Below are 12953 nucleotides of genomic sequence, written 5' to 3'. Positions count from 1 at the left end.
AAAAGGGTTAGGACTGCTAAAATTATAGCAGAGGACATGCCCTCTTTTCCCAAAAGCCGCTCAAGTGGCAGCTCTGCACTGCTGTCACCACAGGGCCTTCTATCATGTGGAAATCCTTCTTCCACCAATGCCAAAAGATTTTTAGCTATATATATTTGTTTGGAGCTTTTTAGATTTTTAATACACAGCTGTATAATTTTTCATGCTTTCTCACACTTCAGAGTAGTAGATTACCCTTTCTCACACATTTATGCCATCTTATTTAAATTATGTTTAAACAAGCAGTCTTATTTTCAAGAAAAGCATTTCTAGCTAGAACATCCTGTTTTGCACCAGCACACATAAAAAACCACAAAAAAACCACCAGAAGACATAAAAAAATATAGGGCTGAGAACCCCCTTGGGAGACTCTCAGGGGCAGGTCCAAGGATGGTTACCAGAGCAACTGGTCTCCTATAGGATGTACCTGCAAGATATATTAATTAATTAAACTTATAACATTTGATAAGATCCCATATTGGGCATGCACAAATATATTTTGTACACCTGAAAGTTTTCCTTAAAGAACTGCTTTTTATGTTAGACCTTTAATATTGTTTGGAAAGTTTTTTTTTGTTTGCAGAAACACCACAACACATAAAGAAGCATCAACAATTGACTTCTCATAATCAAATGGCATCACTTGCCTGAACTATATTGAAGGCAAAGATAAATACCTGTTACACTTAATGTTTTTGCAAACTGTGGATCTATATATTTATACTTTCATTTCTTCTAATTTCACTCTGGTGAGCTAGTTAGGTGGGTTTGTTTTGGTCTGTGAATTCCATAAATTGTGTTCTCTAAGAAAGAAACTAAGTAACTAATCCAAAGCATTGGAAAAATCACTCTGGATTCAATAACTTGTATTTATTCTTAAATTGCTTTAAGTATGTAGATACCTTAAAGTATATTTGCTTTGTTGCATAACTAATTTCAGCATAAATAAATTATAGGAAATTTAATTTAGCTGTCATTAAAATTGCCATGGCCAAGGGGTTTAGAAAGCTGGTAAAAGAGAACCATTTTATTTTGCAATGATTCCCATAATTTTGCTGTCCATTTGTTCAAAACCCAGGAAAAGCTTTCACAGCTTCTGTCAAAGATTGTTGTTTAGTCTCAGCTGTTAGCCTTAATGAACTATGTCCAGATGTATTTTTCTGTGGTTAAACCTATGTGTGCAATGATTAAGAAAAAGAGAGAATTAATATGGAGCCCTCCTAAGGAAGTGAAGTACAAAGATAAGTTAATATTGTTGCAGAGCTTCACAGTGATTAGGAATTTTCTTTTGCTCCTTCTTGTTTGATTTCTGTCAATAGGGCCAGACATTCTGTGATTTAGAGAACTGTTCCAGGAACACCATATTCAACATGAAAACATTTAGTGACAAAATCCTGAATCATAATCTTGTAACTGTCCACATTTATTTTCCATGTGGTAAAGTTATTTTAAAAAATTAACAAGTGTACATGACACTTACAGGAGCTTCTCTCATATTCAGCAAAGAATGAGATGGAGGGAAGGTTCCCAGGCGCTTTTTGAAACCTTCTTCCACTGTCATTCCCCAGAACTGACTGTAGTTGTCAGCTTTCCATCTTCCTCAGAGATGAAAAACAAAAAAACAAGGCCCAGGTTAGAGATATCACTCACATAAACCCATTGCTCATTTAAGAGTACAACTAGAAAAAGCATGCAGAAATAAATTTATGAAATTACATTTTAAAAACTTGCATTCAATATGCATGAGAAGATATTTACTATGGGCTTTTCTACTGCAGATAAGAGCAGGATGGAGCAACACAGCAGAGTATGAATAGCTGTGATTTGGGGTCAACACCACATCAGCATGCAGGACATGAGTGTGCAATACTTCAGGGCTGTACTAGCACACGAGACACTAAGTCAAAACATTACTGTTCTCTTGAAGTTATGTTCAAATCATGCTCCAGCCCTGATTCCTGCAGAGAACTAACAGCCTTGTGCAGCGAGTTACAGTGCACCTTCAAGCTCTGGTGCACCAGATGAGAAATACTGTTGAACCCAGCAAAAAGCCCAGCTGACACCTGCAAGAGTTTTATACCAATAGCCACTGTGAGAGAAAGGGCTCCCCATGGTTCTCTGAGTATTCCCTTGCTACTCTCAGGTGTACTCGACTCAGATTGTAGTGTTGACATGCAAACTTCATGCACAACACAAAAAAAACACCCTTGCAGCCATACACATTCAGAACACACTGAAATTTACTACTGGCTAAAGGCTGAGTGACAGGGGACAGAGCATTCTCTTTAAACATTCCTTTCTTGCTTTTTTATGAAGAACAAGGAGTGAGATTCATCCTACCCAAAGAAGCCACATTGTTCTTGGTCTAACCCTGTGGTCAGTGAAAAGTGCAAGCACTGAGTCATATCTCACCTGTCACCCTGTGACAAATCTAATTGGTAACCTCTGACAAGAGACAGGTTCAGGCTCCAGGGGCCTAACTTGGTTGTCTGTCCTAATTCAGTTGGTTTAAATGTCTCCCATGAAGTACAAAACCTTTCAGCACTCATGACAACTTGAAATTTGGACAGACTTCACTGGTGAATTTGGCATCCTAAGGAGGCTGCCCCTGTATCTCTGTAAACAGCCAGGAGGCTCCCAAGGCACAGATCCAGTACTGGGGTCCCTAATCCCTGTGCACTAGCCAGGAGAATGAGATTGAACAAGAAAAACACCAAGCCCCCAAATTCTGATAACCTGATCCCCACTGTGCCCATCTTCTCCTCTTCCAGTGCTACCTAGAGTCCTGCTACATGGAACAGTGCTCTCAAGAGAGCAGAAAAAAATACTTTAAGTATCTATCCCAAGTAATAAACGCAATGAAGAATAGGGGAAGATGATGCAAATCATGTTTTGAGAGAAAATGAATTGTTCTAAATTTGGAGAATATTACCAGCATGAGATGTTCCATATATTTCCATTTAAAGTTTTATAATCTGCCAGTGATTTAGGAAAGTTTCACAAATGCACACTTACTGTCAAATTGCTGTAATGTATATGGAGAAGGAAGGGGTGGAGAAGACTGCATACCTTGTAATTTGCACATACACAGAATGAGCAATACTGTGATGCATAACAAAACTTTAAAATAAGCTGATTCTCACCCATAATCTCCAGAATTGATGTGCTGAATTAAGTCTTGGCGAACAAGGCATACGTCTGTTGAACATTTCCAGAGACTGTTGAAACATTTGCTGAAAGGACAAGAATATCACTAAACAAAAAGAAGAATTGTCAAAGGAAAAAGATGCACTTTAACAGCAGAAGGCAAATGGAGGGAGAAAAGGTGTGAACAATACAATTGTCACAGAGTGTTTATGAAAACAGCATCATTTCTTTCTGCTTCACTGTCTAATGAGTTGGAACAAGGTGGGAAGGATTACAGTTTGTGAGAAAGGTCATATCTGAAAAATTCTGTGTCCATCTTTGTGAGACCAAAGCAGGGAATGTAATATTGATGTTGAATTCCTGAAAAAAATGTGATGTTTTGAGGAAGTTTTACTCCAAAAACCCAGAAAGGGTTTTGTGATGCCAGATATCGTGCTCCAAGGATCCTGGGCTAAAGTCAGCACAGTGGGAGCTCCAGCCTTATTTGGTGTGGCTGGAGCTCTGGGATTCCAGTCCCTCCAGTCTAGGGCTGATTTTTGGAGAGACTTCCAGGGCTAATAGCAAAGCTCTCCTGTCTGCACTGTCTGCTTCTCTCCCAAGGCAAAGAAAGGGGTACTCAAACAATTCACCCCTTTCCACATAAACGTATATATATATATATATATATATCCATATATCCATATATCCATATATCCATATATCCATATATCCATATATCCATATATCCTTTCTTTACAGGTTTATGTAAGTTCTCATTACTCATGGGGGAAAAACCCAAAACCAAAAAACAAACCCAAAAGCAACCAAACAAACAAGGAGGAAGGATTCTACAAAGTTTAATGATATTTGTTTGATCTACATTCAGGTCAATGCCCAGGTCTAGACTGAAACCATTTCAATTTAGGTTTGACTGACCAGGAACAGAATTTGGCCAGTCAGGAGGAGATTTTAATAGTCTAATATTCATATCTTGATTAGAAAGTCCAGTTTCCCTCTTGCTGTTCTTCTAAATAGACTATAATCTACCTCCACAAAACCTTAATACTTAGCACTACTTTTGCAGCCATTTTGATTTGATCACATGTGTAATATGAATTTAAAGATGCTCTCTACCTTAATTCCTGTTTCATGACATATGCTAGATAAAATTCAATTTGCTGTTCTCTGAAACATTACCAGGAATTGCAGTTGTCTTTAATTATTGTTCCTTCTCCGTAATACCGGCCATCTTTATAACAACCTGCCAACATAACATATAGATGTGTGAAAATAAAATAATTCTAAAATAATAAGTGAATTACTGAAAACTCTTGCTACTATTTTATTAATTGGTCTTATGCAGTATGCTTGAATTATTTAGTTGAAAGTCGGCAATATGGTTCCAGTTTCTTCCAAGTAATGAAGGCAGTTTAATGTATTCTATTTTTTAGAAACTATATTATCATTCATAGTAAATAAATTCAGCATCAGATTCACAACACCCACTGAAGAATTATTGTCTTACATATAAATTAAAAAAATCTTCAAATAAAGTTATTTTCCTGTAGTAAAAAGAAAATATTCCTAATAAAAATTATCTTCTAATTGGCAATTAAAAAAAAGTTTTTACAGATATAGAATTTAAAAAATTAAATTTAAATTTAAATTTTTTAATTCTATTAAAAAAACTAGTGAATACTCCAAACCTATTGTAATAAATCCTTTTTCCTTGCCAGATTAATTTCTCTTTGAAAAACAGACAGATCAATTGCACTTCAAGGCAAATTTATGTTTCATGCACCCTCCAAAACCCATTATAAAACATAAATTGAGCAATGAGTTCTCCAAAAAAATAAATCCCTCTAATTTTTTTATTTGATAGCATTTCACTGAGAAAATATTTTGTGTGTGTTTCAACAACTTCCACATAAATTGTTTCATCAGTGTATTTGACTGTCAAATCTTCAGCGAATAATAATCCAGAATGCGTACACAGGGTGTTGGATTGAGTCAACAGCACACATTTGTACATTTATCACACAGATCTGTGTTCTCCAGCCTGTTCTGATAGGTGAGCCTATAGACACCATGTTTGTCCCTCCACTGAGAGGGCTTGGACTCCCTTTTCCTCTATTTTCAACAAACTTTAATGTAGTGTTGACTTGCAAATTTGCATGGCAGTACGCTTTTCCCCCCAGCACGCGTGGGAGGAAGGCCAGGGCTGGAGTTTGTGTGCCCACACACCCACACACATGCATACCTCAGCTGCCTGCTCCTCCTTCGTTGGCAGGACAGAAACATGCACTCTGAGCCCTACATTATTTCATAGCAAAGTGCAGAAGTGAAGAAGAGGTGATGTATTAACTATAAATGCCTTTATTTCCCTGTTAATTCAGCAGGTTATGGGAGGTAGCACAAGTTAAATAGATCCCACCAAGGCAGTCTGACGCCCAGAGTGTCTGCTCTAATCCAACTTCAGCTAAGAGCTGAGATATTTTCCACAGAATACTCAGAGAAAATTACCAAAGTGCCACAGTTTGTCACAGTATGTCACAAAATCAGCATCAGACAGTAGCTAGAAGGAGGATCAAGTTAAGTTATTTCAAAAATATCAAGAGAAGGAAGTACTGATGCAGCATTTGAGAGATGGAACAGACCCTCATTGGAGCTCTGCTGGCAGGGCTCACTGCCTGTGCCCAAGATAAAATGCTTCTGCACTAGTACAGAAGCAAGTTTATAATGATGTATGCTTAGGGAATTGAAGATTAACACCATGCAGTTTCTTTAGCCTAGCCAAATTAATATTTTGTGGGCCAGGAGCACTTCCTGAGGCATCAGCGAGACAACAGAAATATCTAAGCTAAAAGACATGAGAATGCAGTGGGGTTGTCTGGCTCTGAAAGTATTAGGTTGGAATATTAAAACATTAAGTGGAAAATTAATTAATTTGAAGATGCAGCTTGATGACTTTGTAAATGGGATTTTATGATGTGAAAATCATTAATGGAAAGAAGACAATTTGAGAAATGGAGACTTCCTTCACAGTCCAATATTCATATACCCTTAATGGTTCTTATTTCATTTGTCTCCAGCATTGGTGTGAGTATTTCTGTCAGTGAAATATCATCAGGTTTACCCCCTTGTAGATCAGATCGTATCTGTCATCTGATCATAGCTGTCATAAAAGCAATCAGTAAACTCACTGGATGTCACTTTTACACCACCAACAGGGTGAGACCCAGTGTGTGGATTTTGTACCATCAGAATAACTGAAACAAAGAGATAAGTAAGTCCTGGGATAAAACTCAAAAAGTTCTTCTAACAACAAAATTGAAAATACTACTATAATAAAAAGACTCTGAACTTCTATTTGATATCTAAAGCAGGAATGTGCAGTTTCTTCTGAAACTGCACATGAAAGCCATGGAAACAAACTGAAGGCTGGGTTTATAAAGGCAGAATCAAGGCAGTTCTACACACTTAAATCCATACTGACCCCCAGCATGGAGCACAACCATGAAAGAAGTCACAGTGTAGCTTGTTTCTGCTGTACACTGTCAGTGAATGTGCAGGCACCCAGAAGGAAACTACTGAGCAGTTTAATTGCTGTACTTCCCAGCCAATGTAAAACACTTCAGTTTATTGGTTTATTTAAAGAACTATGACTCAGGAGGCTCTGACAGCAAAACCTCTGGCAACCAAAAGATCAAAATCTTCCAGGTAAAAAATACTTTGGTATATGTGGTCCTCAAGTGCATAAATAATTCTTAGCCTAAGGCAGAAGCGTACTCTCAGTTGCTAAAAGTCAGCTAACATACTTTTGGCGTTTCTAATCAGGCTTCCTAATTTTCTTAATCTTCAGGCATTTAGTCCTATGTGTTTCTCCTTTTTTTTTCATTCCAATTCTTCAGATATTCCAGTTCTAGAAAGATTCTTTAGGGATGGTTTTGTTTGTTGCTTTTTTCCCCCCTGCTTTATTGTTTGCCTTTTACTCTCTAAATTACATAATGAATATCTAAAAAAAGAGATTTTAAAAAATTGTAGACTTTCTATCACTTTAAAAAGCAGAGAACTAGGGTTTTTTTGTGAGATGGCATATTCAAAAATAGTATATGATCATCTATATGACAAATAAAGGTACTGTAAATATAATTGCTACCCCTGGCAGTTATGTCAGGAGTTACAAAACAGCAAACACAAATGCAAAAAAACTGGATTAAGTAAGCAGTAAAAATATTACCCCTCACCTATAGCCTTATCTAAACCTTCTGTCACACTTGTACCTCTTAGAGGTAGATTTCTGGCAGTGAACACATGGCAAACTGCTGCAGGTTTTGTAGTGATTCAATTCCATGAGACAGTTCGCCAAAGTAGACTCACCTGCTCTCAGTTCTGGCCAGAAATACAACTACATGTTTATGTAGAGCTTGCAACAAACACCCCATGTCAAAAATAATATACACCACTGCACAAAAAAAATTTAAAAAAACAGTTTTTACTTACATAGAGCCCTAGAACATTATTTTAAATGGTTAGAAACGCTATGGAAAATCATATTTGTTTTGAAGCATTTCTTTCACTCACACTTATCAGATCTTGGCTGCACGCCAAAGAGCACAGCCTCCTGAAGAGCTTGTGTTCTGAGTGCTGAGCTGCAAGCAGCAAGGTTATTGCAAAGAGACAGTGAATTTTAGAAAGTCACAGTAGTATTTTGTTGATTTTAGGCTTTTGAAACTTTGGTACATTCTCTGTATCTTTGGCCAGATTTGGTGTACTGACAGTAAGAAGCTACATAGTCTTAAAATCCACAATACCAAATTTTCTTTGCCAGCAGAGATTTGGCCTGTCCACAAGCCAAAGTAGGACCAGCTGTTTGAAAACCTTTTTTTTTTTTCCTTTGCAATCTTTAGTACTAAAAATAGTTAGACTTAGAGTTGTCCTGAAGGGACTTCCACTTCAAACTAACTAATAAGAAACTAAAATATGCCACAAACACTTGTTCTAAACACATCCCTTCATTTAGTCCCACACCTGAGCTGTCTCCAGAAAAACAGTGTCCCACAGGAAAGCTGTGCTGCATCAAAAGCATTGCAGAACACCTCAGGAGACACTATCACTCAGGATAACCCTCAGTTTTGTTGATTTGTTTGTACTGATGTATTCAAATATTTGGAGCTTGCTGTTCTTCTCATGATCATTGAAATGTTTCAGTTTACACTAATTTTGACACAATGAGGGCATTCTCTGAGAAGTTTCAAATAAAACAGAGGTTCTGTCCAAGAGAAATACAGTCAGATCAACGCTAGTGTCCTAGAGACAAAGAAATAACAGCAAGTATAATTCTCTCTCCAGTTTCATACTCAGTGTCTTTGTCCCCTATGTCTTCAGTCACATTTTCAGGATGTATACACTCTAGGGACTAATCAGTAATTCTATGTATATTTTCACTGCCATGCTCTAAAGCCAGCTGAGCATTTTCTCTCTACTTACCCCATGCCGGAGGCGGCCAAGGCTCCTCTGACCTGGTGGGCTCCACAGGGTGGTTGCAGACATCCCAGTAGTCAGCACAACAGTCTACAGGCCCAGGGGAGCCTGAGGTGCAGTACTGGTCACAGTAACATATAGCTGCTCTGGAGACAATGGTAAAGCTGCAGTCATCATCTCTTCCTGTGCAACAGCCTCGTATCCTGCAGGACCTCCCCTGATACAGACTCCTTTTAATCCTGTTCCACTTAGCAGAACCACTGTGTGCTACAGAGTAAAGTCCTTGGGAGAAATTTCTTCTAGAATCAAGATACCTTGCCATCAAAACTTCACTGGCAATGCAATATAAGAGCAATATCTGAATTTTGTGCCACATTTCTGTGCCTCTAGAAGCCTTTTTTGAGGCTTGTTGTCCTTTACTTTCTCAGCAAATGTTCATTTACTCTAGATGTAGTACCTCCAGTTAGAAAGCAGAAAGAAGTCTGAACAGAAAGCTGCAGACTACAGTTTTCTAAGACTCTGCATGTGTTAATTATTAGTCAGATATGTTGTAAACTGATTTATTTGCCCAAGATAGAGAGGTACTGGAAACAGAGCCACAACTGTGTATTCATCATTATGAAACTTTGGTGCAAGAAAGTTTATAACAAAGTTTCAACATATACAAAATATACATGGTCCAGTATTTTAGTACTATAATTCAGACTTCTAAAATCAAAACAATGTGAGGAATGAGTACATGGTGTCGAAGTGAGTTCTCTTTCTTTTTGTGTACCTATTACCAGCATGTTCTCCACATGATTAGAAAACCTTTAACATTTAGATTGTATCTCATCTAAATTTTCCTTTCTGATAAGCAGGTGACATCACTGCAGCAAACTTATCCTGCATTCCCCATTTCAATTTTATTTCTGGTGATCTAGCTTAACCTTATATGCTTCACTTTTTTCACTTTTACTATGGGCAAATTCAGAAAAAAAAAGCAGGTGATATTCAATATAAACTATTATTCAAAGATATTCCTTTAAGGTTTGCATTTCTGTAGTCAAAATGAACTTGGCAGTCATTCTAATTAACATAATACATACCTACTGATAAGTGCTCATTCCTATTTAAAAAGAAAATGGCTGTATTTATAAATAAAAAAAAAAAAAAAAAAAAAAAAGCAGATATCAAGGATAAGTCTAACAGCTTTTGCTACTTGATCTGTAATCTCCAGGTTTTTGAACAGAGGGTTTAAAGAAATATACACAGTACTGTTGCCAAAAAAAGATTCAGAAAAAAGTACCAAAGAACTTTGAAGTTCCTACAGAGATAGCACATAAGGCTTAATTGAAATAAAAAGCCCATGCACAATTTCAAATCTGAACAAGACAATTTAAGTCACCAAAGATGAACAAGCAGAGGTAAAAACCAGTTATCCTTCTGTCTCCATTTTTTAGTGAGAGGAACCTGGAGAAGCTGATGGTGGGTTGTTTTCTAGGGAATTAAGGGGATTTTTCCCTTTGTGACTTCAGCTGGGCTGCACGGGAAGGCACAGTATCAAAGGGCAGCTACTTTTGAAAGCACTGCCAGTGTGGATGCATTGCCATGAATGGTAGAGACATTAAGAGGCAAAGTGTGTGTATGTTTATATATTTGGGCTTGTATTCCAAATATTGAAGTCTTCAATGTAACTTCTTGCCAGCAGTGCTTTTATTGGACCTGCCTCCTACACTGTCCTTGTCACAACTAAGGAGCTGCAGATGGGGGAAAATTACATCTGACCACACAATTTTTATTTTTCTCTCTTGCAGGAAATTTCTGTGTGAAAGGTAACAGAAAAGCCAAGGTAAGCAACAGGCAGTCACTGTCCATCACATTAATAGTACATAAATCTTAACTTTCAAATTCACTCTGCATTTTTTTTTTTATTGTTTTGTTCATAATTGAAAATCTGGACAACCTTATTTCTGTCACTGACTGCAATGATGCAATGCAATGAGAAAGGATATGTCCATGGAAACAGTGAAGCACTCTCTGGAAATTATAATTCATTTCTTTTCCTTACATCTGAGCAGCTCTGTCAGCTCCAAGAGAATGACCTCTGATTTGCACTGACATTAGCAAAATTCAAATCTCCTTTGTATTTCAAATCTTCAGAAATACTTTTATCTAGTTATCTCCTTGCTCTGAAAGCATAAGAAAGAATATGTGGTAAATGTCAGTCAGATTAAGTGATTATATATTTTTAACTTTAAAGACCTGCTGATGATAAGCCAGAGGCAAGGAATTTGCTTGGAAATCATTTCAGCTCATTTACACAGAAGTTAGATTTCTTTTAAAGGAACACAAAAATCAGCTTGTGTTCTAAGCACCTTTGTTTTGCAATGAAGCTGATATAACCCATTTTTCCCACTTGATGGCTTCTGTTCAAACCTTAAAAAACCCCATGAAACTATTCCTTTGTGCTTCAGCAAACAGAATTTTTTTTGTATTTTCCTCTGTAAGCCAAGCAGCTCCGTCTTCACTGTGTGAAAGCACGCACTGAATTATCTGTAACAATTTAGAAACAGCTTGACGTGACCCTCTTTCTCTCTTGAAGATTAGCCTGTTCCAAGCATAACAGATGTCCTAAGATTCTGAGTTAGGGTCTTAGTACTAGTTCTAGGTGGCACAGTTAAGTGCAAAAATGTTTGTCTAGTTCTTCTTTCAGCATTTCTTGATGTTTATGCTCGAGCTTCAGGAAACACCACACATTTGGTAGAAATTCAAATACTAATACCACTGAATGATTGATGGAGTTAAAACAAACAAAAAAAACCAACCAAACAAAAAAAGATGCTAAAATGTCCAAGAATCTTTTTAAAGCTGGACCAGGGTTATTTCACAGCCTTTCTTTCAAAAGCTGTCCTATTTTGTCTGAGCCTACTGGGCATCATAAAAATCTACCCTTCATAGAAGGGTAGGATAGCAGTGGCTGGAAAGACTCTTGGTGCTGAAGGTGACTCCCAGGGTGGACAGCAGAGCCAACCTCATCAGACAACCATGACACCTTCCCTTCTCCTGGCTGCCACAAGCAGACTGGAGTCAAGTGCAGGGTAAATTGGAGAACTATGACTTTATGCCAGGAAAATGAAGGGACACTTGGCTAGTTAAGGAAGAAATTACAATGCCAGACCCCAGGTCAGTCATTTGCCAGGAGGCACAACTCAATGCATCAGAGAATCCATGTAATTGCTTATCTCCAGTTTAAACTCTGCAACAATCCTGTCCATCCCTTTCATTGAATTCAAATGGAAATTTGACTGGTGACTCCTGGCACAGAATGTATCACTGATTTCTAATGGCCACAATACTTTATGTTTACTCCTCTTTTTTAGTAATGGTTGAAATGCGGTGAAAGTTTTCAAGGCAAAACTACTTCAACAAAAGCATTATCCCACAATGTATTCTCTCTGCCTTGTACTAATGGCAGAATAGGATTCATCCTCCCAAATTGTGAATGACTAGCTCCTAGATGTGTTTATGCAGAGACAAGCTGTGTGTTAAAGTGATTTTCTCACTGTCATTTCAGTCTTTGTATGTTTGGAGCAGGCATAGGAATGGGGGTGCCTTCATCTTGTTTGGCAAGAGTGTGGCAGCTCACTGCTGTGGGTTGTTGGTGTGGAAGTAAGAAGTGCCACCTTTAATTCAAAATTTCAGGGCTACCTATCTCAAGTCTTATGATGCTAATCCAAGTTACATGTAAATCAGAATAATGGCACTTAGGTGACAAATTTCATCAGATGTCTGAATCTTGTCACAGTGGGACTTGTTATTCACAGTCTCTGATACCAGTCTGTCGTAGTTTTAAACAAGTAACTAACAAAAAAAATTGCTTATTTCTTGCTGTGAGATATGGATTAGAACAAGAGCAAAACAGGCATAAAACTTAAAAGGAATAAAGAAAGTTTATTGACAAACTACTATAATAAGAACACCAGAATAAACTTCCAGAAAAACCTTTTCATCCCTTATCTACTCACTATTCCCTTGTTCACATGACAAAAGAGACAAAAACTTTGGAACTTTGGTGGTTAAACAGTCCCAATTCTTGCTACAGTTTTTTCACCAGTTTTTGTAGAGAAACAGAAGTTTCTTTCTGTTAATTTATGGAGTTTCTCACAAGAAAACTATTTCTGTTATAGTTTTCCTTTTCCCTGATATCAGCTGCCCAGAGCTGCTGTTATCAGAGCCCACTCCTCCCATCTCACATCACTCTGAGGTGTGTTATGGGTCATGAGTTTAGGGATAGCATTTTTAAGGATGAGTTATTCAAAAGC

At 37.5% G+C, this 12953-nt stretch overlaps 1 protein-coding gene across 1 annotated transcript in view; it reads right to left on the bottom strand.

Annotated features, from left to right (window-relative positions):
* Positions 1-9140, bottom strand: part of TINAG (tubulointerstitial nephritis antigen) — a 41327-nt gene extending 32187 nt beyond the window's left edge. Inside the window, exons 1-4 of the mRNA XM_058835309.1 lie at positions 8656-9140; positions 4363-4426; positions 3183-3272; positions 1520-1634 (exon numbers count right to left, since the gene is read on the bottom strand). Coding sequence (XP_058691292.1) covers positions 1520-1634; positions 3183-3272; positions 4363-4426; positions 8656-9025 — 639 coding nt within the window. The 5' untranslated portion in view covers positions 9026-9140. The remainder of the gene's footprint in view (positions 1-1519; positions 1635-3182; positions 3273-4362; positions 4427-8655) is intronic.
* Positions 9141-12953: the final 3813 nt, after the last annotated feature.

This window comes from Poecile atricapillus, chromosome 3 (assembly GCF_030490865.1).
Source record: "Poecile atricapillus isolate bPoeAtr1 chromosome 3, bPoeAtr1.hap1, whole genome shotgun sequence".
In the NCBI taxonomy this organism is placed as follows: domain Eukaryota; kingdom Metazoa; phylum Chordata; class Aves; order Passeriformes; family Paridae; genus Poecile; species Poecile atricapillus.
The sequence above is the reverse complement of the archived record's forward strand: the minus strand, read 5'-3'. Positions and strand labels throughout refer to the sequence as shown.